This window comes from Chroicocephalus ridibundus, chromosome 18, assembly GCF_963924245.1.
Source record: "Chroicocephalus ridibundus chromosome 18, bChrRid1.1, whole genome shotgun sequence".
Classification (NCBI taxonomy): domain Eukaryota; kingdom Metazoa; phylum Chordata; class Aves; order Charadriiformes; family Laridae; genus Chroicocephalus; species Chroicocephalus ridibundus.
The window spans coordinates 760,349-779,949 of record NC_086301.1 but is presented as its reverse complement, the minus strand read 5'-3'; the positions used below and the strand labels follow the sequence as shown (position 1 = coordinate 779,949).

At 57.3% G+C, this 19,601-nt stretch overlaps 1 protein-coding gene across 1 annotated transcript in view; it reads left to right on the top strand.

Annotated features, from left to right (window-relative positions):
• LOC134525029 (uncharacterized) overlaps window positions 1–18,842 on the top strand; it is a 61,210-nt gene extending 42,368 nt beyond the window's left edge. The window contains exons 3-5 of the mRNA XM_063355460.1: window positions 11,428–11,702; window positions 11,876–12,083; window positions 18,408–18,842. Of these exons, the coding sequence (XP_063211530.1) occupies window positions 11,458–11,702; window positions 11,876–12,083; window positions 18,408–18,503 (549 nt within the window). The 5' untranslated portion in view covers window positions 11,428–11,457 and the 3' untranslated portion in view covers window positions 18,504–18,842. The remainder of the gene's footprint in view (window positions 1–11,427; window positions 11,703–11,875; window positions 12,084–18,407) is intronic.
• The last annotated feature ends 759 nt before the right edge of the window (window positions 18,843–19,601 follow it).

Here is a 19,601-nt window from a genome sequence, read left to right as displayed (position 1 = left end):
TTCTCAGGCGGTCCTTGGCTTGCGGGGCCTGGCTTTATCCAGGGCTACGGCCATACTGAAGGGAACACGCAGGGACTGAACAAAACCGTTGTCCCCTTCGTCACCTCTCCGCTCCGCTCCCCTCCGCTGGGGCACGTGCGGTAAGGGGGCTGAGACCGGGGAGAAGCTCGGTGCAGGTGTGGCCCCCCCAGCCTGGCCGGGGAGGAGCAGCAGGTCGGGGGCAGCCTCCGGTGCCAAGTCCTTCTCCTCGCCCTTATCCCGGCCGTGCTCTGCTCCTCCTCCACTCTGGCTTTATGTCTCCGCTTTGTAACTTAACTCCGTAAGTCGAGTAGAGATAAAATTGCTTCAGCCGGTACAGAAACGAGGGCCAAGTAAATGCACATCCTGAGTGAAGCAGCAAGCTCCGTATTTCTGGAGTGCCGCTTTCTTAAAATATAATTAAGCCATAACGTTTAGAAGCCAGCAGTTGAAAGAGCAATAAATGGCTGCCAGGTCAGGTAAAGAGCAGAGCAGCGGCAAAGCGTTCAGCAAAGCCGAAAGCCCTTTGTTGCGAGCACACGACGTGCTCCCAGGCATTACGGCGGTGCCCGGGCTGTCACCGCGCAGCCAGCGGGAAATCCCCGGGGACCGTGGCGGGGGGCGGGGGGGTGGTCCCCACGCCAGCCCCCGTGGCCACGGGTGGGAGACGGGCTGACGGGCGGGTTCCCAGCTGAACCACGGACCGGAGCGGGAGGAATTGGTGCTTAAGCTCAGCAGTTTTAGAAAGGTTATCCTGCTCACCGTGCGAGTAATTAATTCCCCTGGGATCGAGGAGGGCTTTCCCTTTCCCGCTTCTTGTGCCCAGGGAATAAAAAGCCATTTAGCGTTTCCCTGAGATCTGCTGGCAGCATCTCTGGGTCGGATCACCTGCTCCGCTGCTGTGCCACGCAGCTCCGCTCTCCTGGCCACCTCCGGCCACCCCCTGGCCACCTCTGGCCACCGCACGCCCCAGCTCTGGCTCTCCGGCATCCCGGCCCACAGGGTCAGGGGGGAGGATGGAACTAAGGATATCAAAGAACGGGCCAGAATCTGTGCCGAGGCTGCCAGAAAGACCCGAGGGGTGGACTAAAGGCTGGTTCTCCCTCTGCGGTTCAGAGCCCGCTGCCGGGAGCACGTCCCTGAGGGCAGCCGGGGGATGCTCCGGCTGCCCCGGCTTCCCTGCCCTTGTGTCCTGGGTCGAGCAATACAGGACTAATTTCTCTTCTAATGCTGGGGAAAACTCCACTTTTGGAAGACTCTAGTGTCTGAATTTGTGAAAATATTTACTTTATAGCCAGCTAGGCTCTGTGGGATTCAAGGTCTCAGTGTTTCCAAGCCTTGCCAGGTGCAGGGACGAGGAGGAGCGAGGCCTGGGCATTTGACCCAGGCTGGCCAACAGGGTTATTTCATACCATGAACGTCGCATTCTATATAAATTAGAGAGTTTGCTGCGTAGTTTCTCTCTCGCCCCGGTGCCGCAGCGCTGAGCCCTTCCCTCCCTCCGGCCGCCGCAGCGCTCGCAGGGTCCCGCGTTGGCCGTCCCTGCGGGGAGCGCACGGCTCCTGCTGGGGAACGGGCTGGGTATAATTCCTGTGTATCTTATATTAGCATCGGGATTAATACTGGTTCTTTAGTATTACTGTTAATTATTTAGTCTTATCCTATTAAATCTATTTATACTTCAACCCTTGTGTTTCCTTGCTTTCTCCAACTCCCCTTTCCGGGCGGGGAGGGGTCGTGGCGCGATAGAATAATTAAGCGACAATAAATTGTTACGGGTTTTCTCAACCCATGACACCTTGGCGGAGCCAGCTGGGGCTGCCGGGCGAGCGGCGCGGGTGCAGCATCCCGCCTGCTCCCGAGCCGCTGTGGGGCCGGAGGGGTCCCCGGGGCTGTCCCCCCTCCCACGGGGCTGGGGCCGGGGCAGAGCGGCCGTTCATCCCCGGCCTGGTTTACGCGCATCGGTGCGGCTCTTAGTTACGAACAGACGAGTGATTGGAAGTCAGTCCGCGGCCCGCAGGATATATTGCGGCACGCCATTGATTTCAAATGCAGTAAAATTTGACTCCTTTCATACAGGGCTAAATATTTTGTAAGTAGCGCAGCATCTCTTTTTAAATCAGCGTGACAAAAATTTTATAGCATACGTAATGCAGGCACGAGGAAATATACTGTCTTTTCTTGTAGCTAAATTTCAGAAAGCGCCGGGCAAACTCCAGCTTGGCAAAGAGAAACGAGGCAAATAAATCCAGCAACTATTTAATAACTGCGCACACATCACCTCAAACATGCCTGTCGCCTCGTATATACCACCCCTGGCCCGGCCCCGCAGGCAAAAACGCCTACCCACGTGTCTGGCCTAATGCCCCGCGCGTGAAATCTCTGAAATGCCATGAAAATGGTGATTTTTTTGCAGGTGTAAATTATTCCGCTCCTACCAAAGCTGTTGGCGCGCCGCGTCCCACCCCTCGCAGAGCATCCCCCCCGTCGCACCCGCACCGTGCAAGATGCAGCCCCCGCCCCACCGCAGGGTGCGTGGAGATGGCGTCAGGAAAGGAGAGCTTCCCGGGAGCCTGCCGGCTTTCCGGAATAAGTGGGGAAGTGCAGGAAAATCACCCTCTGACAGCCGCTAATGTACCCAGGGTGCAAAGGAGACGGTGCAAGACTGCGAGTTTGGCAACCGTACCCAATGCTGTTCAGCTCAGATTTAAAGCCTGGGTTTCCTTTGATTTAAAATGATTTTAAAGGTTCCTGCACTCCGGCAATCTAATTATCCAAAAGATTTCTGTTAGATTTTTTTCTCTCCCCCTTTGTTTCTAAAGAAGGCTTTCTAAGAATGCCACTAGGTTAGAGTCATTATGGCGTATAATGCAAACAGGGCCGTTTATTGCATTTTTATGAGGGTAATGCTGCACCATCTAATAAATTTTACAGGAAGGATTCGATACAGAAAATGCTGAGGTTCAGCCACAGCAGGGTCAGCCAACGCGAGCTCCAATTTCAGATGAAAGTAGTTAAGGGGGCAAAAAATGTGTTTTTCACTCTCCAGTTTTGGAAAGGGTAGGGAAGGATGGAAGTTAAGGAAGAGCAAACGAATACGAAGATGGACGAGGGAGCAGATACAAGCGAACTCGCTCAAACACAAGGAGGAGGTCCCAAGCTGCCCGTGCAAAAGCTACGTCTTAATACGTGTTGAAAACGTTGGCTTTTTTCCCCCATCGCTTTGCATGTCTTTGTGCGCTCTGAAAGGGCCGGCTTCTGCCTGGCCGCGGGGCAGGGATTTTTTGCCGAGGAGAAACGCGTGCTCGGTGGGAGGGAGGTGCAGGAATCCCGCTGGTGCTCGGGGAGGGACCCCAAGCCGGAGGCCACCTCCCGAGCGTGGTCCAGCAGCCCCGGGTGAGACGTGCCCCGTGCGACGAGCCTGATGTGCCTGAGGGAGCCGCAGCCGCCCTTCTGCCCCACCAAGAGCAGCGGGACACTTCGCACCCGGTTTCGCCGCCGTCTCTCCCTTCATCGGTTCGTTACAGCGAGCAGGGGGATCGATGAGAACAGGTTATCGATCGGAAATTCATACCTTAAAATTGCGCTGCGGGTCCTGGCTCTTTTCTCAGTGGCAGAGACAAATCGGCACCTCCCCTCCCCTGCGGTAATCCCCAGCCAGCGCAGGTTGTGACAGCTCTCCTGCGGCGCCGCGAGCGCGTCCTCGCGCTCGGAAAGACGCCGAGATGCTGCGATTAAGCACACGCCCGGGCCCGTCACTGTGCCGAAGCCCTGAGCCTCCTCCTGGGCTCTTTCTGTCTCATCCGTTGGGAAAAAGGGAACTCGGAGCACGTCCGTGGCATCGCGGCTCCCTCCCGGCTGCTGGGCAGAAGCTGGGCAGGCTCCTGCCCTTGGCGCTGGGAGCCCCGGGGATAAGGCGGAGGCTGCGCGGAACTGCCAGGCTCCCGCTTGTGTTGGAGCAATAGGAGCAGCGAAGGCTGCGCTTAACCACTGCGAATAGCCAGCCAGGTGTGGCCCCGCAGAAAGAACAGGAGGATACAGTAAAGTAGCCAAAATAAGGGAATACTCGGATAAGCTCAAGGGGAGCAGAGCTGCTGATGAGGCCGAAGAAGCAGCCAAGCGACCTACCCCAATTAACCTGGTAAAACCCCAGCCTCTGGTAGGGAAAGCCCCCTGCTACCAAACCCCCCTCCTCACGGAGAGCGCGGAGTGAAAAGGGAGGGTGGCGGGACTCCAGGCGGAGACGAGGCACGGTGAGGACCCATGCAACGGGGGGGGCTGAGCGTGGCTGGAAAATACTCAGAACTGTTGCTCAACTGTTGCTCGCGAATGTATAAACGCTTCCCCGTGTGCCAGCCTGAGCTGGGCTCCGGGGATGAGCCACCTGGCGCCCACCTCTGCGCAGAAACGACATCAATATCTCGCCTCCGTGGGCGCGCCGGCTCCTTGCGCTCCGGGGTAAAAGAGCCCAGATTCGGGACAACGCCTGGGCTCGGGCTGCAGCTGTGGGGAGCCAGCTGTGGGGTCCCCGTCCAGATGCGCGCAGCCGCTGGCGGCGGGGAGCCGGCGGGGGTGTGCGTGCCTGGCGGTACACGGCTCTTTCCCTGCGGAAGCAGGCGCGGATCCGTCCTCCGCGCGACAGCCCACGCGGGCTGCGGCCGCAGATGGAGGTTTGACAGCTAATCCCGTCTTTCCTGCTTCTCTTGTTCTCCCTGCTCCCAACCGATGGATCAAAATTCCCCGCAAATGACCGGTTTCGTGGGCTGTTTCCTCTGCTGCCAAGAGCAGGAACCGAGAACTCTCACCGCCGGCCCTCCCCACGAAAGCAAGAATTCAATTATTTATCGCTGCCGCTTCGAAAGCTAATTGTATTGCTAATTGTTTTTTTCCTAGGAGGAATGTTACATTTTTTCAGGCGAATGGCTTCAGGCAGTTTAAGGGTTTATAAAGAGTATTTCATCAAACATGTGATTCAGGAGTGAACTCACTGAGATGACATTTCCTTTCCAATTTTCTGTTTATATTATCGAAGTGGGGATTGCTGGAAGCCCAGGGCTGTAGCTGCTAACCTGATTCATTCCCTACGCAGGGAAGGGACTCAGCGCAGATGAATTTTACCAAATTGGCCGGTGTTTGCATGTAATGGTAACAATAACACATTTTATCTATCTCCTGCTGAACTGGAGAGGAGTTTTCCCAGTAAACTCAGCAGGAAGAGGATCAAGCGGCTGCTGAAATTCCTCATTGGAGGAGCTCGGGGTGCTTTTCTCCCACCGCTTCAGGCTCTGGGAAGGGTCGGGAGCGGCACCTGGGGTCCCACGCACCCCTCGTGTGAAGAGGACGTGGGAGAAGGGAAGGGCCCGAAGTCCATGAAGGAGCGCGGGGACGCTTGTCCCGGGAGGCACCAGGCACCCCGCCGAGGAGAGGCTGCAGGGGATAGTCCAGGGCACGGGAATATCAGATCCACCCTGCATGAAGACATCAGGGTTTCCATGCTTCCTTCTCCAGCCGGCAGAAGCTCTTCCGTCACATCTTCTGGCTTTTCGGAACCACGATAAACCTTCCCGCTTAAAATACACCCTGAAGAACGACAGCATCAATCATCCGTTAACTGGAATTAGTTTTCAAGCTCCCTAACCCCTTCCCTGCTCGGAGTGCGGGCCGTCTGACGGAGAAGAGACGCGGCCGTGGAGCCTCGGCGCTGCTGGTCCACGTGCTCCGTCTCCAGAACGTCCTGCAGGGACCTCCCTCCCTCCCTCCCTCCCGACACGGGGGCTCTCGGACCCTCTGAGCCCCCCGGACCCAGCCGCCCCTTTCCCCAGCCTGGAGAGAAAAGGAGGTTTGCGATTCTGTCCTCATTTCCACAGCGCGAGGAGTAAAGCGGGAGCTTGTTTCAGGCCGATTCCCTCTCCCGATTCTGTACAATGAAATGCGGCAACGAGGGAAACATAATACTTCATTATGCTGCAATACAGCCAGCAATTTACATGCTGCTCCTTTTTTTTTTTGTTTTTTTTTTTTTAAACCGTGCCAGCGCACCTGAAGATTGCAATGAGCTGTAAAAACAAACACACACGTACTTATCCCCGAGTCCCTCTGCTCCCAGGTGTCTCAGACCCGCGGTCCCCTGTAGTACCTGCTGCTGCGGCCAGGAGAAGCCCCCGGTCCTCGCCCAGGGCCAGCGGAGCGGAGGCCGCTGCGATTTAGCCGAAGATGCCCTCAAAGACCTTTTCAGCCCCGGTCCTTCTCCCTGCCTCTCCTCTCCCTTGGATGCTCCGGTCCTGGAGCAGCCTCTGCCGATCCGAGGGGAGCCGCTCCTTCTCCGCAACGGGAGCACGGCCGGTGCTTCGACTGCAGCAGCGTGATCCCACGTCTGACAGTAAATCGATGGAACTTCCGCGCATTGACAAGCCCTTGCCACTTAAATAGACGAGGAGCAGGTAGGGATGGACATGGCGGGCTCCTCCCGGCCGGGAGGCATAAATCTCGAGGGAACGGCAGCAGGAAGATAAAACACTGCTGGAAACACAGGATGGGGTTTAGGATTTGTTTAGAGTTTTTGTTTTGACAGCAAGGGAAAAGCGACAGCACTTTTTCTGCCAAGGGTTAGCAATTAGTATGGCAGCAGGGAAAGGTAATTTAATGGCGAGCACGGCAACGACCTCACTGCACGTGCCTGGGCGCTGCACAGCTCCTCTGAGGGGGATAATTTGTAAAACTGCCTTTGACAACACATCGTCGCCCCGGCCGTTACTTTATTTTGCTTAAACAAGAGCTGGGCGAGGACACCCCCTGCCCAGAGGCGGTCTGCTGCGTGGCGTGCCCCTCTCCTGTGGCAAGCAAGGTGCCCCTGCGGCGTGCCGCGCCGGGACAAAGCTTGTAAGCGCCCCGGTGGCGGTAGGAAAAGGGTGAGAGGGCATCGGATGCTAAGGTAACGAGCTCGGTGTAATTAGCCTCGATGGACGGGTAACAAGACGGAGAAGTCTAAACAGGAATTACTGGATTAAAGGGCCAGACTGGCCGCTACTCTGTAAGGGGTGACTCCCGACCCAGCCCTCCAGCTGCAGGCGAGGTGCCTTGGCCAGCTGGGCTAGGAAGCGGCGTGGCAGGGCTAGCCGGCCCTTCGTGGGGCGAGTGGGTTACGTCTTTGGGAGAACAAATGCTCCTTGTTCGGGAGAACAAACGCTCAAGCCGTTACATCCCTTTCCTTAGCGTTCAGAGGGGAGCCAGGCTGCGCCGCTGCGAGTAGAAATGTCATTTCTGAAATGTAATTTGGCTGGAGCGCGCTGCAGGACAGCCGCAGCTGCAGAGGCCCGTCCAAGTAACGCTCAGCGCCGTCATTGCCTATGCGAAAAAGAAGAAAAGAGAGAAAGCGGTCTCCACTCCTCGGCCGGGTATTACAGATGTAGCTGTCATCCGCCTTCCCCGGCGGAGCGGTTGTAGGTGTTCAGTCCTGCTACTCCGCTGGGTCTTGTAGAGAGATTGGAATATAATTTCCGATGCGCAGAGGTCAAGCCGTGAGGCTGTACAGGCGCACCGGGGCTCTGACAAGGACTTACCGAGCTTAGCGCTTGATCCCAAGGCCCGCCGCGAGGATGGCCGAGCGGCGCGGGCGAGCTGCCGGAGGTGGTGCGGGGCAGCGGGGCCAGCTCGGGACCCCCCGACCGCCCCCTCGGGAGGCTCCTGTGCCCTTCCTCAGCTTTGCCAGCATTCGGCATCATCCCGCTCACTGTCCTGCACGGCCTGCCCTCGCGCCTCTGGGATCAGATGCCCGGGAGATGCTGGAACTGGGCTTCCCCCACCCCCCTGGTCTTCCCCTATGGGAAGAGTGGCGATGGACGGACGGACGGACGGACGGACGGATGGATGGATGGATGTGCAGATCCCTTCTCGTACCTGCTGCCCTCCCAAAATAACCTGCATCCTCGCCATGGTCTGCTGTGCTGACGACATCGCCAGTGAATAACCGGTACTTGCTTCACGCTAAAATTCTGTGTTAAATCCCTTAAGGTGCTTTGCAGAAGAAATATAATATTGTTTTACTGTGTCCTAAATTACTTGGTATGCTTTATATAGACATTAGTCAATATATGAAACAGACACCATTAGGGAAGACAGAGCTTTTCTCTTTCAAATGAACTCTTTGCCATGTTACATCCCAGATTGTGAAAATTGAAATCAATTTATCAATCTAATTTTCCGTTCACAATTTACGCTTTCTATTTTTCGGTTCGCTCTAATCAGGCGGCGGAGCTAAAGAGAGCGGTTTCTTCCGTGCGCGGTCCATGTCCCCTTCCCGCTTTGCCGTGAGTTCACGCCACGCTGTTCGTGGCTGTGGCGGGGATGCGCTGCTAGCCGGGATACAGAAGTGCCGGTCCCTCGTGCTACGGGATCATTAGAGTTTCTATGTTATCTTCTTTTGCGATGGGGAGCTAACCCGCGCTGGTGATCTCATCCCGCTTCCCTAAATTATTCAGCTTTTTCCATAGGCTCTGGGAGCCTCCCGCTCCCTCTCCGAGGTGATTTGGCAGCAAACGGAGGCGGCGGTGTCTCGGCAGGAGAGGACGATCTCCGCGGACCTTCCCATCCACCGCGGGGGGGGCTTTGGGGCTCGGCCACCTCCCGCTTGCAGCCAGGGAGCCCCCCGGGGACGGGGCTGCCGTCCAGAAGCGCGGAGCCTTCCTGCGACCGAGCGATATTTCCTTCCAAAGGTATCAGCCAGGTAATCCCCGACGGCGCTTTGCCGTTCCGCGCGGTTCCAGCTCTCGGATCCTTCAGGTAGTAAATGTTCTCTATTTCTAACAAGCTGTGAAGCTGATGAAAGCGTAGAAAAACCCACGACGGAGCAGCAGAAGAAACAAACTGTGCAGCACGCGGAATATTGCTCCTATAGGGTATCTTTGAGTTGGGCCGGTAACGACGCGGCAGCTGCGAATCTATACAAACTCGCGCTGTTCCAAAGGGCTGTAATTATTAATCTGCTAGCGCAGACACAATACGCTCTGCCTTCCTCTCATCCTCTCCTAGGCACGGAAAATAACGCTGTAGTGGCAATTACCTTAATGCAATTATCTCAAATGCGAGATTTCATTTCGCGGCCTGGATTTTAGGGAAGGGAGAGGGAGGCGGGGGCTCTCCCCGAGCTCTCGCACCCCCGGGCCCAGGCTCTGGGCCAGCTCCCGGTGCCGGGGGAGCTCGTGTCCCCATCAGCCGGGCTCTCGTTTAACGCCACGCCGGCGGCAGATCCTGCCATCTCCCGTGGCGCGATGGTCAGGGAGCGTCGCTGCGGTCGACGGCGGGCAGGAACCTCTCTGCGCGTCTGTCTGATCCACGCTCTCATCTCTGTGCGTCTGTCTGACCGGCTCCGACCCACGCTCCCGCCTCCTCCCGCCAGCGCTTGGGGTCCCAAGTGATGGGGAACGGCGCGGATGTTAGCGGAGCGCTGTCCGGAATAAGGGTTCCCGAAACCAGGTGGTGGGTGTGGGATGAGCAGTGAAGGCAGCCCTCGCCCCGTCCGATGCATTTGCCTTGTTTAGCCACAGCTCTCCCCCCGCAGCCCTTCCCAAGGATGGAGGCAGCGTGGGCAGCCGCACTTCTGGTGATCCCCGGGTTAACGGTGAGCGTGAGCCGCGCGGCTCCTCCGCTCGCAGAGCCCATAGCAACCCCTCATTAAGGACACTCAGCAGGAAGATCTAAGCTAAAGAAAGAAAGTTCCTTGAGACGCTTGCGCACGCACATACCAATCAGACGGGGAAATATTCTGCAATTTGTTCAAGATGGACCTGACGACTGCTTCGGCATTCTCATCTCCGAGGAAGGAAGAAGCTAATTGCAAAGGATTTTTAAAAGAAAGATCGTAACTAGCCCAAAACAGTAAATGGATTTTACTTCCTCTCCTCTGATAAATATTTAATTATGAAATGTAATGCGGGGAGTGGGTTTTGTTCTTGGTTGTTTTGATAGGCTTGTGTTTGTTTCTACACATATATATTTATTTATATTGCATATGTATTTATTTATATTCTGCAATTCCATTGCAACTGACATCCTTGTGTGGCATCTTCAAGCTGATATCTCTTATAATTAGCCAGGATTGTCTTTTCATACCGCTAATCTGAACCGACTAATTACCGGATGGGTATTTAGCTCCGTGCGCAGGCGGGCGCGAGGCGGGGAAGCAGGAGGCGGGGCACTGGGGCTGCCGGTCCGGGGCCGTGGGATGGTGCCGAGCATCCCTGCGGGAGGATGCTGAGCCCACAGGAGGATGCTGAGCATCCCCGTGGGCATCCACCTTGGGCCCCTTGGCTGCTTTGGCCTCCTGCTACCTGGCAGCTGCCCTGACTTCGGTACAGCCCGAGTGGCAGCGGGTTGGGGGAAGTGTCGGAAAGTGGCTGAACCCCAGAAACCAAAGGCAAAAGTCCCTTAGGGAGAGCCTGAGAAGTCCGGCCGCTGCAGAGCAGCCGTCGTGTTCCATCTCCTGCAGCAGCAACCCAAAAATGAACCTCCTCTCCGCAGAGCCCGCTATCTGCCGACTCTCATTTCTCCAATGGCTGCTTTTTCTGGTTTGTTTTGGGTTTTTTTCCGCCTCGCTTTTTGGTGTAATCCTGCACAATTCTTAACTTTTTTTTTTTTTTTTTTTTTTCATATCTCAAACTCGATAATGTAATCGCTTGAAAACGTTTATTTACTTAAGGGACTCTTTACTGAAAACTCCAGGCTCTTGACTACTAATATCATACATTTACGTAATTGTGTAATTAGAAATCTAATGACAAATGTTTATTCAGGCTCCATTTTTCACTCCTGCTGTCGGCTCACCCCCTTCCAAGAGCAGCGCGTCGCTGCGGGCTCGTTTCCGCTGCCCCGCGCTCTGGGTGCAACGTCACCCTGTGCAATGTCACCCTCCCTCGGGCGCAGCCACCCCGCCAGTGCCCACGCTTCCTTTCTCCCCGGCCCGTACTCAAGCCTGACGCATTATTACTCATGCGAAATCTCATTAAAATCACAGAGAATTTGCCCAAATGAAGCACCCCAGGATCTGGCAGAATAATCCTGCCCTGTCTTACGGAGTCAATACCGGAGCCGCATCCCTGGCCGATGACCATCACATGACTGGCCCCTGCTCCGTCCCACGTATGCCGCAGCCCTTCCTCTATCCCATTTCCCGCGGCAGGATTTTTCCCAGCGGGATTGGTAACCGTATAGCCCCGTCAATAGTGTTCCCCAATGGGATGCTGTATCGGTGTCTGGCTATTAATGCTTGCGTATCTTTCTGCGTAACGTTCGACTGCCTTATTTATGATTAATGGGGCTCGCTGGCTTTCTGAGGAGCAGTGGAACGGCTATTACTGGCCGGATTGGTGGGTTTTAATGTATTTTTTTTAATTGAAGCCGTTGTTACTGTTAAAGGTCTCTGCGGGTCCTTAAAGCCACCTGGGAATGCTTGTTTTTCGCTCTCTGGCCACGTGGGAAGTTTATTCCCGCAGAGGTGACTTCTCCTGCCGTGCGGATGGAGCATCCCAGGTGTCCCCCTGTTTGGATATTCCCAAACGGCGCCAGCTCCGGGGCAGCCCGGACGTGGTAAAGCTTCCGCCTGGGCTCCGCTCTCAGCATTGCTTCTCAGCGCAGAAAGGTCTCCGTATCCAGCGTTTGATAGCCTCAGCCCCCGAAGGAGCCATAAAAAGGTAAGGGCAACTACCCCTCGAGGTGTCGTTTCCCATCGCCTCCCCCCGGTCGGCGCGGGCGCCTCGCCGTGTGTCGCCAGCCGCTCCCGGCGGGGGAGGAGAGACGAGCATCAGTTACGAGCAGTGTTCCAGGAGGGAGATTTAGGGCTCTTCTCCTCTTTACTCTTCATTAGGAGCCACTTCGATAACAACCTCGCTGGCATCGTTCGGCGGAGCTGCGCTGAGGTTTCAGCCGTCGGGAAGCCTTCAGAGACGTGCGACGACGGGTCGGCGCTGCCCAGGCATCCCTCCGAGGCCGGGAGCGGGGAAGAGACGCAGGTCCCTGGCTATGGACAAAACCCACCGGGTCCCCGAGGAGCCACTCGCAGAGCCTTAAAGCTGGTGGGTACGTTTGATGTCAGCTTTCATCGTTTCATGAATCCCGCTGAACCTACATCCATCAGTTAGAGACTTTCAAAGTGCAGGGGAATAAAACTCCTCATTTATAGCGGCCCCCAAAATGCCTTTTGGCAGCTTTATTGCCTGTAACGCGCAGGGACAGGAGCGGTTGCAGTTTAAGAAGCAGAAACCGCTTTGATAATTCCATTAATAACCAAGCGAAGGTAAGGCGAGAGGAGCTTTGTTTTCACGATGGAAGCGAGAGCAACCCATCGCGCTTCCCAAACGCCGTGAGGAGCTCGCTCCTCGGGAGCCAGGCTCGCTGTGCAGGCTGCCGGGGGTCCGGACCCCACTGACCCCCCCGGGGCCACCAGCCCCTGGCTCCAGAAGCCACCGCATCCCCCTGCCCAGTGACGGGCCCGTGGCGGCAGATGGGCTCCCGGCGTCCAGATGTTGCCACCGGGAAGTCCTGTCAGGGGTTGCTGGCCGGGGTCTCGTTCTCGCCTGTCAGACTTGACATCTTCAGCGTATAATTAAATGCCAGGACGCGAGCAGCAGAGCAGGTGCATGCTAATGAGGAGATCAATTTTAATTATGATTTTAATTAAACACCCAATCCGGTAGGAAATATGACAAGCAGGCTAGAAATGCAAAATTTATAACGGGGAAAAAGAATGGCGAGAGACAGGGAAGAGGGAAACGAGGCGTGGGCATGAGCCAGAGTGATGGGGAACGGCTTCGTTAAGCCGAAGCGGCTAACGGGCAGGGGCGAGGGGCTGATGGGCGTCCTGCTCGGGCCCCCGGAGCCCACGGGCTGTCTGCCTGGGCAGCCAGCGCCTTCCCAGAGGCTTTGCTGGAAATGGGAGATCGTAACTCATTTTCCAGTCCACGCTGGGACGGCTGAAATCCCTCCGGGTCCTCGTGCGCCCTCTCAGAGCATTGGCAGCCCCCTTCCCCGCGCGCCACCTAACTGCCGATTTGCCGTGGCAGGGGACAGAAGTACCAAACGTGGGTCGGGTGGGAGGAAGGACGGCTCGGTGGCCGCGAGCCGGGGCTGACACGGAGGCATGGCGGGCTGCGGGGTCTCCCGGCTGGATGGCGGCAGCCGGTGAATCACTCCGCTCAGCGGGATGCTCGCAGCGCAATCAGAAGACAAAAAAAAATACAAGCAGCTGAAAATGTCATCTTGTCGCCACAATGTGATGAGGAAAGCTCAGCCCCCCACACATTTAACATTCTGTTGTTTGGTTTTTTCCCAGCTCCCCTTTTTTGTGGGCCCTATACCAACGGGGTGGCGGGACGGGCTGGCCGCGGCGCTGTGGGGAGGGTGCCCGGGCGCTGCCTTGGCTGCTGCCCCCCCCCCGCCGCGGAGGCTGGGAGCCCGAGGCCACGCTCCCGCTCCTCCGCTGGAAAGCAGACGTGTGGATCGAGAGTCCGTGGCACAACACAGGACGGGGTTGGGAAACCAGCTCGATGGGAGCCAGCTGAGAAGGGAGCAGCCCGGGGCGAGGAGAGGCGCTCTGCCAGGGGCTCGCGCGCTCCTGGAAACCACGGCGTGTGCGCGCTAGAGATCGGCTGTAAAGGGAGTCACCGCGAAACGGAGACCTTTGACAGGAGGCTTGAGAGAGGCCCATGTCGCGGGGGGGGCTGCGGTTTTGGATGGCGGATCAGAAGGAACCTTTGGGATCCCTCAGTGCACAGCCCGGCGCGGTCGGCTGCTGCGGATTAACCCCTGTGCGAACTCGGGAAGGCTTCAAAAGCACAAATCCCTCCACGATTCTCAGTCTCCCCAGCACGGGAAACCCTCCATCGCTCCCACCGTGGATACCTTCCGCCGTGTTACTCATCCTAATCTGTCTCTCAAGCTTGTTCCCTTCAGGGCGTTGTGGGATGCCTTTAAAGGAGGGATTGGTGAACCACTTAAATCTGGTTTTTTCTCTTCCTGGCACAGGTGGACCCGAGGCGGCTGGTGCCGTAGCTGCCTCCTGGCCACTTGGGCTCCCTGGGCTCCGGCAGGGATGCCCGAGGCAGGACAGTGGCTGGGGACACGGTCCCACCGAGGGAAGAGGAGCCGGGGGATGCCCGAGGCGGGACGATGGCTGGGGACACGGTCCCACCAAGGGAAGAGGAGCCGGGGGATGCCCGAGGTGGAATGACGGCTGGGGACACGGTCCCACCGAGGGAGGAGGAGCCGGGGGATGCCCGAGGTGGAATGACGGCTGGGGACACGGTCCCACCAAGGGAAGAGGAGCCGGGGGATGCCCGAGGTGGGATGATGGCTGGGGACACGGTCCCACCGAGGGAAGAGGAGCCGGGGGATGCCCGAGGTGGGATGATGGCTGGGGACACGGTCCCACCAAGGGAAGAGGAGCCGGGGGATGCCCGAGGTGGGATGACGGCTGGGGACACGGTCCCACCAAGGGAAGAGGAGCCGGGGGATGCCCGAGGTGGGATGACGGCTGGGGACACGGTCCCACCGAGGGAGGAGGAGCTGAGGGATGCCCGAGGTGGGATGATGGCTGGGGACACGGTCCCACCAAGGGAAGAGGAGCCGGGGGATGCCCGAGGTGGGATGACGGCTGGGGACACGGTCCCACCGAGGGAGGAGGAGCCGGAGGATGCCCGAGGCGGGACGATGGCTGGGGACACGGTCCCACCAAGGGAAGAGGAGCCGGGGGATGCCCGAGGTGGGATGATGGCTGGGGACACGGTCCCACCGAGGGAAGAGGAGCCGGGGGATGCTGTGCTGGTGCGAGGCCCCGGGAGAGCGGCGGAGGCGGTGAGTGCAGGCTGTCCCACCACACCTGACTGCTCAGGACTCGCAGTTAACCCCAGCCCAGGTGCGGGGAGCGGGGCTTCCAAGCTCATCAGTTATCTGAACTCGCCCCTGGGCCCCCGCCCTCCCCCCAGCCTGCCCCTGACTCTGCAGAGGTATCGATTTTGCTGTTTTTCACTATTACATATTATAAATTGACTTCAGCAGCCCTTTTCCCTAACTAATGAGGCCATTAGCGCCAGGGCGTGGGCGGACAGGCAGCCAACCCCCGATCAATCAGAGGAGATGGCCAGGAGGTGGGAGCCCCCGCGGGAACGCAGCGTGTCCCGCACCCACCGCATCCATAACCCGTCCGCAGCGGGGTCCAGCCCCGGCCCCCGGGGGGATGCTGCAGGCACAGCCCCGGGCGATGGCAGCGGGTACCAGCCTGAGGACACGGGGCCGGGGCAGAAACCATATTGGGGTCCACGGATAAACAGGGAATCGGAGGCGGGAGTCCAGGGATGCGCCTTTAATCGCACCTTCCCGTGCGGTTTGGCTCGCGGCTCTGCGTGAGGGTGAGTTATTCGGGGCCGTGAATTGGTTGCGCTGAGCCCCGCTGCCCGCTTTCCCCGGAAGAAGGAGGCTCAAAGGAGAAAAGCCGGTGTCCTTCCCGCAGCCCCCTCGCTCCCCCACCGGGCCGGGCTTTTATTTGCTGGCTTGGAAGTTTGCTTTATGGATTTGTCCCTCCCGTTTAATTAGCTGCTTCCAGAGCTCAGGCAGAAACCGAAAAGGCCCAGCCTGTGTTTTCTTACAGAGCGTGAGATCCCTCCCGCGTCTTTACCTTTCACCCTTTGGAAACGTCAGAGCAGCGGGGGACCCGCGCCGCTTTGTTGCCTCTACTGTTTTAATAACTTTATGGCTCGCAATCCTCCGGCGGCCCCTTCTGCCCACCTCCCCGTGGGGAGAGGAGGGCGCGCGGGGAGAGATAACAGCCCGTCCCATGCAGAGGCGGCGGCGAACAAGAGCCGCGCGTCTATCTTTAACCCCGGGCGGCGGCAGGGTCATTTCATTTAGGCGGCACGGTATTTTCTGCCGCCTGAGCAGCAGAGTCCCGCGCACTTTCACACGGCGGCCCAGTAAATCATTCTGGCCAGATAAAAATGAAAAGGATGGTTAGTTACTTATCTGGGGCTCACTGTAAAAGGCGGCAGTTGCGGGGGGGGGAGGCTGGCGAGCGCGGGGGCACCTCGGCTCACCTCCGGCAAGGGGCGGTTGTTAGAGCTGAGCCACCTCGGGCTGCAGGAAGCAATTTGTCTCCCGGAGGCTGACAGGGGCTGCTTTCTTCTCCACTTACTCCTTGCTCAGAAATAAAAGGGGCATCCGCGCACATGAAAAGCGGGGAAGGCTCCAGGTTTCCCTTGTAAGGTCTCTCCCAAGCCGGCACGGACGGGCAATTTGTACAAATGACGCTTCCCCGGGAGGGAAAAAAGCAGCAGCAGCCGCCGCCGCCGCCGCCAGACCCACCCCAGCTTCCAATTTGTGCCTCCTCAGTCTGCTCCCGTTCCTCTGCTCCCCCACTTCCAACCTCAATCGTGGTGCTCGGGCTCCGCTCCCCCGTGGCCGGCTGCCCTCCAAACCGGCCAGCCCTCTGCCCTGGCAAGTGGCTGCCACCCCGGGGCGAGGGTGGTTTATCCCTGGGGGTGCCGATGCCGGGCTCCTGCCCGTCCTCCCACCCGGCAGCGCCCACGAGCCGCCGGCTCCTGGTCCAGCATCAATCGGCCCGACGGGGCTGCGCAGGCCACTGCATCCCAATTACCTCGCGAAGTGGATTAGTTAAACCTTCACAGACTCCGCGGTGGGTGTTTTTATTCAGTATTAGAGTGGTCCTAATTCGATTTATCTTAATTCACTTACAATTTGCTTATAATTAAACTACAGTGAACCAAGGGGTCTGATTTACCCAGCGCACTGAAATCTGATGAGGATTGTGAATCAGCCATCTCAGTTCACTGCACAGCGTATTAATATAAATTGAAATCAATGGTGTTTTACGTTAATGCTTTCTTGACTGTCCGCATACGTGCGCGTCTGGGAGAGAGCGCAGAAGGCATTTGTCTCTGGGGAAAAACACCGTCTCCTGGGCCTTGCGCTCAGCCAGGGCACCCAGGACCAGCTCCTGGGCTCCCGTCCTTTTTCCCTGCTCTCCCGCATCTTCCCAAGGACTGCGCCATCCCAAATTAACCTCAGTTGGCACAAGAACTCCCACTTGGCTGTCACGCTGCTGGCAAAGGGTTAGGACGAGTAAACTTGACCCCAGCTGGAAAGGTACCGCACGTGGAGGCTTCCAGGGAGACTCGCGGGCGCAGGAGCTTCCCCTTCTACCCCCTGGCTTCCTTCTGAGCCAGGCACCGGGAAACAACCTCTAAATCCAGAATTCCCGAGTGACGGAGCGACAGGTGTGATTTGCATGTAGGAACCCTCTCGGAGTCAGCGTGCCAAAGCCAACCACCAGATAGCAAGCGCGACAGTTCTGACACACGGCAGCCGTACCCAGGCAGAGAGGGAGCGAGGAAAAGCGTGTTTTGGAAAAGGAATAAGATCCTTTTTCCCCGCAAATGACCCGTGATCTCCTCATTTGCTGGCAGCTGGCTGAGGAGGTGAGTGCAGCATCCCATCCCATCCCATCCCATCCCATCCCTGCGGTGGAGGAGCTGCTGCCCCCCCCCCGCCTGTTGCTCCTGCATCCCTGCATCCGAGGATGCAAACACCGGCTGTGATTTGTAAAGCTACGGGTGTAATTGGACAAAAGAGTGCAGCGGAAGGATTTATTCCCCCCAAAGTCTCTCCTAATGGCCCCAGCGCCTGACAAAAGGGGGTCATTACCACGAGATAATGGACCTTGTCAACATTAAGCTCTCTTAGGACGCAATTCAACACACTCAATTATCTCCTAATCAGGGCCGTTTTGTCAGAGGTTATTGCCCTAAGGAATCAATTAGATTATATATACGTCATTAATATTTTATGGAAAAATCATTCCCCATGAAAGTGTTAAATACCTTCGCAAACGTCCTTTCCCGCCCCCGCACCCCTGGGGAAAACTCCGTCTCCATCTGGAGGTGCCCCATGAAAGGATGCTCCGGCCTCATCCCGACCCTTCCTACCCGGGTTGGTGGCACCCGAGCACCCAAAGGCGCTCGTCCCTGTCCTGAAAACCCATTCCCCACCTGCCCGCCGAGGTGACGCGCAGCAGGGCTGAGGGTGACCCATCTCGCCAGTGCTCCGGGTCCCTGTCCCGCGTCCCGCCAAGGACGTGAGCGTGGAGCTGCTCTCGCCTGCCCCTGCCCTGCCGGCTCCCTCTCCGGCTGCTCAGAAGTTGTTTCCATGCTCCCACTTCTGTTTAGCTGGAGCCGTGCTAGTTTGGCCCGTAGCAGCCTCTCAGTTCTATGAAGTCAGGCGTTTGGGTCCTTGCAGGCAGAGCTGGCTGGAAAACGGAACTGCAGAAAATCGCGGTGAGAAAGTCATTTATTTTCATTTTCATTTCCGTTTTTTTTTTTTTTTTTTTCCAGAAAAACCTTTTTCCCCGCCACCTGGCCGTTACCCCCCCGATCCAGGACGACATCTCTTCTGGCCTGGATGCTGCTGGAGGCAAAGTCTGCTGCTGATTCCACGTGGGCATGTCACCTGCCCTAATGGGGCTGGGGTAAAGGCTTCCGAAACGCCACCTCCGTGGACCCATTACAATAATTATAATGATTGTGCAGGGTGCCAAATGTCCTTGACGTCCACAGAGTTCAGCTCTTGAGCAACAGCCATTAAAATTAATGCCTTTGGGAGGCTTTTTCCAAACATTTCTTTGGTGGGCTCATGCTGCTGCCGCTTCTCTCAGGTGGATTTTCACGCTGGTAAGAACACAATGAAAAGAGTGAATTTAATAGAGGAAAAACCTGCACGGAAAGCTAGTAATGCTACAAAGCATTGTGATATTCCCGCATCTTCTGAGATTTCTGTGTGTAAATAAAGAATCCGGCTTTGCTGCCTTGGATGGGTTTGTCGGAAGCGCTCCCGAAAGCAATAAAGCTCCTTATGAACCAGCTCCGCGGCCTCGGGACGCGAGTTCTTTGCGAGGCGCCCGCGGGTCCCTGGGCCGTGGTGATGCAGAGCCTTTTCCAGGGCTTGGGGGTGCAGAGAAATCCCCCCGCAGCCATCCCCCGCCCCGCCGCCCGTTTCGTAGGTGCACAAGGCAAGCGTTTGACGATAATGGGGACTGACATATGGTAGGGTGGGCTTTTTTTTTAAAAAGTAGTTCTCGTTCGCTAGGCAGTTTTGATGTGAATATTAATATTAACATAATTTCATGATGATTAGAGAACACAATTAGGGGCTATTAATAATGACACAAATAATGACATTTAAGGCCTCATTTTCATGGGAGTAACACGCTGTCTGGCGGTATTTAAGCAGCTCTGTCTAGCACAATTACGGCGCTGCCGAGGTGCCGTCGCATCCTCGCAGCATCAATCCCGCGGCTCCCTGCCAGCGCCTGCCCCCTGCGAAAGAACCGGCGGTTCGGGGTCTCCGGGCGCCCGGAGGGAGCGGGAGGGTGTGGGGGCCGCAGGGGGGGGGGATGCTTCTGCGGGAGAGGCCGGGAAAACTCGGACAGTCAGCGAGCATCAGCATGGCCACCTCTGTACGTCAATCGGCGTTATCGCCACCCTCTGCGCCAAAATGCGAGCGACCTGGGGGCTGGTGGCAGGTGGCAA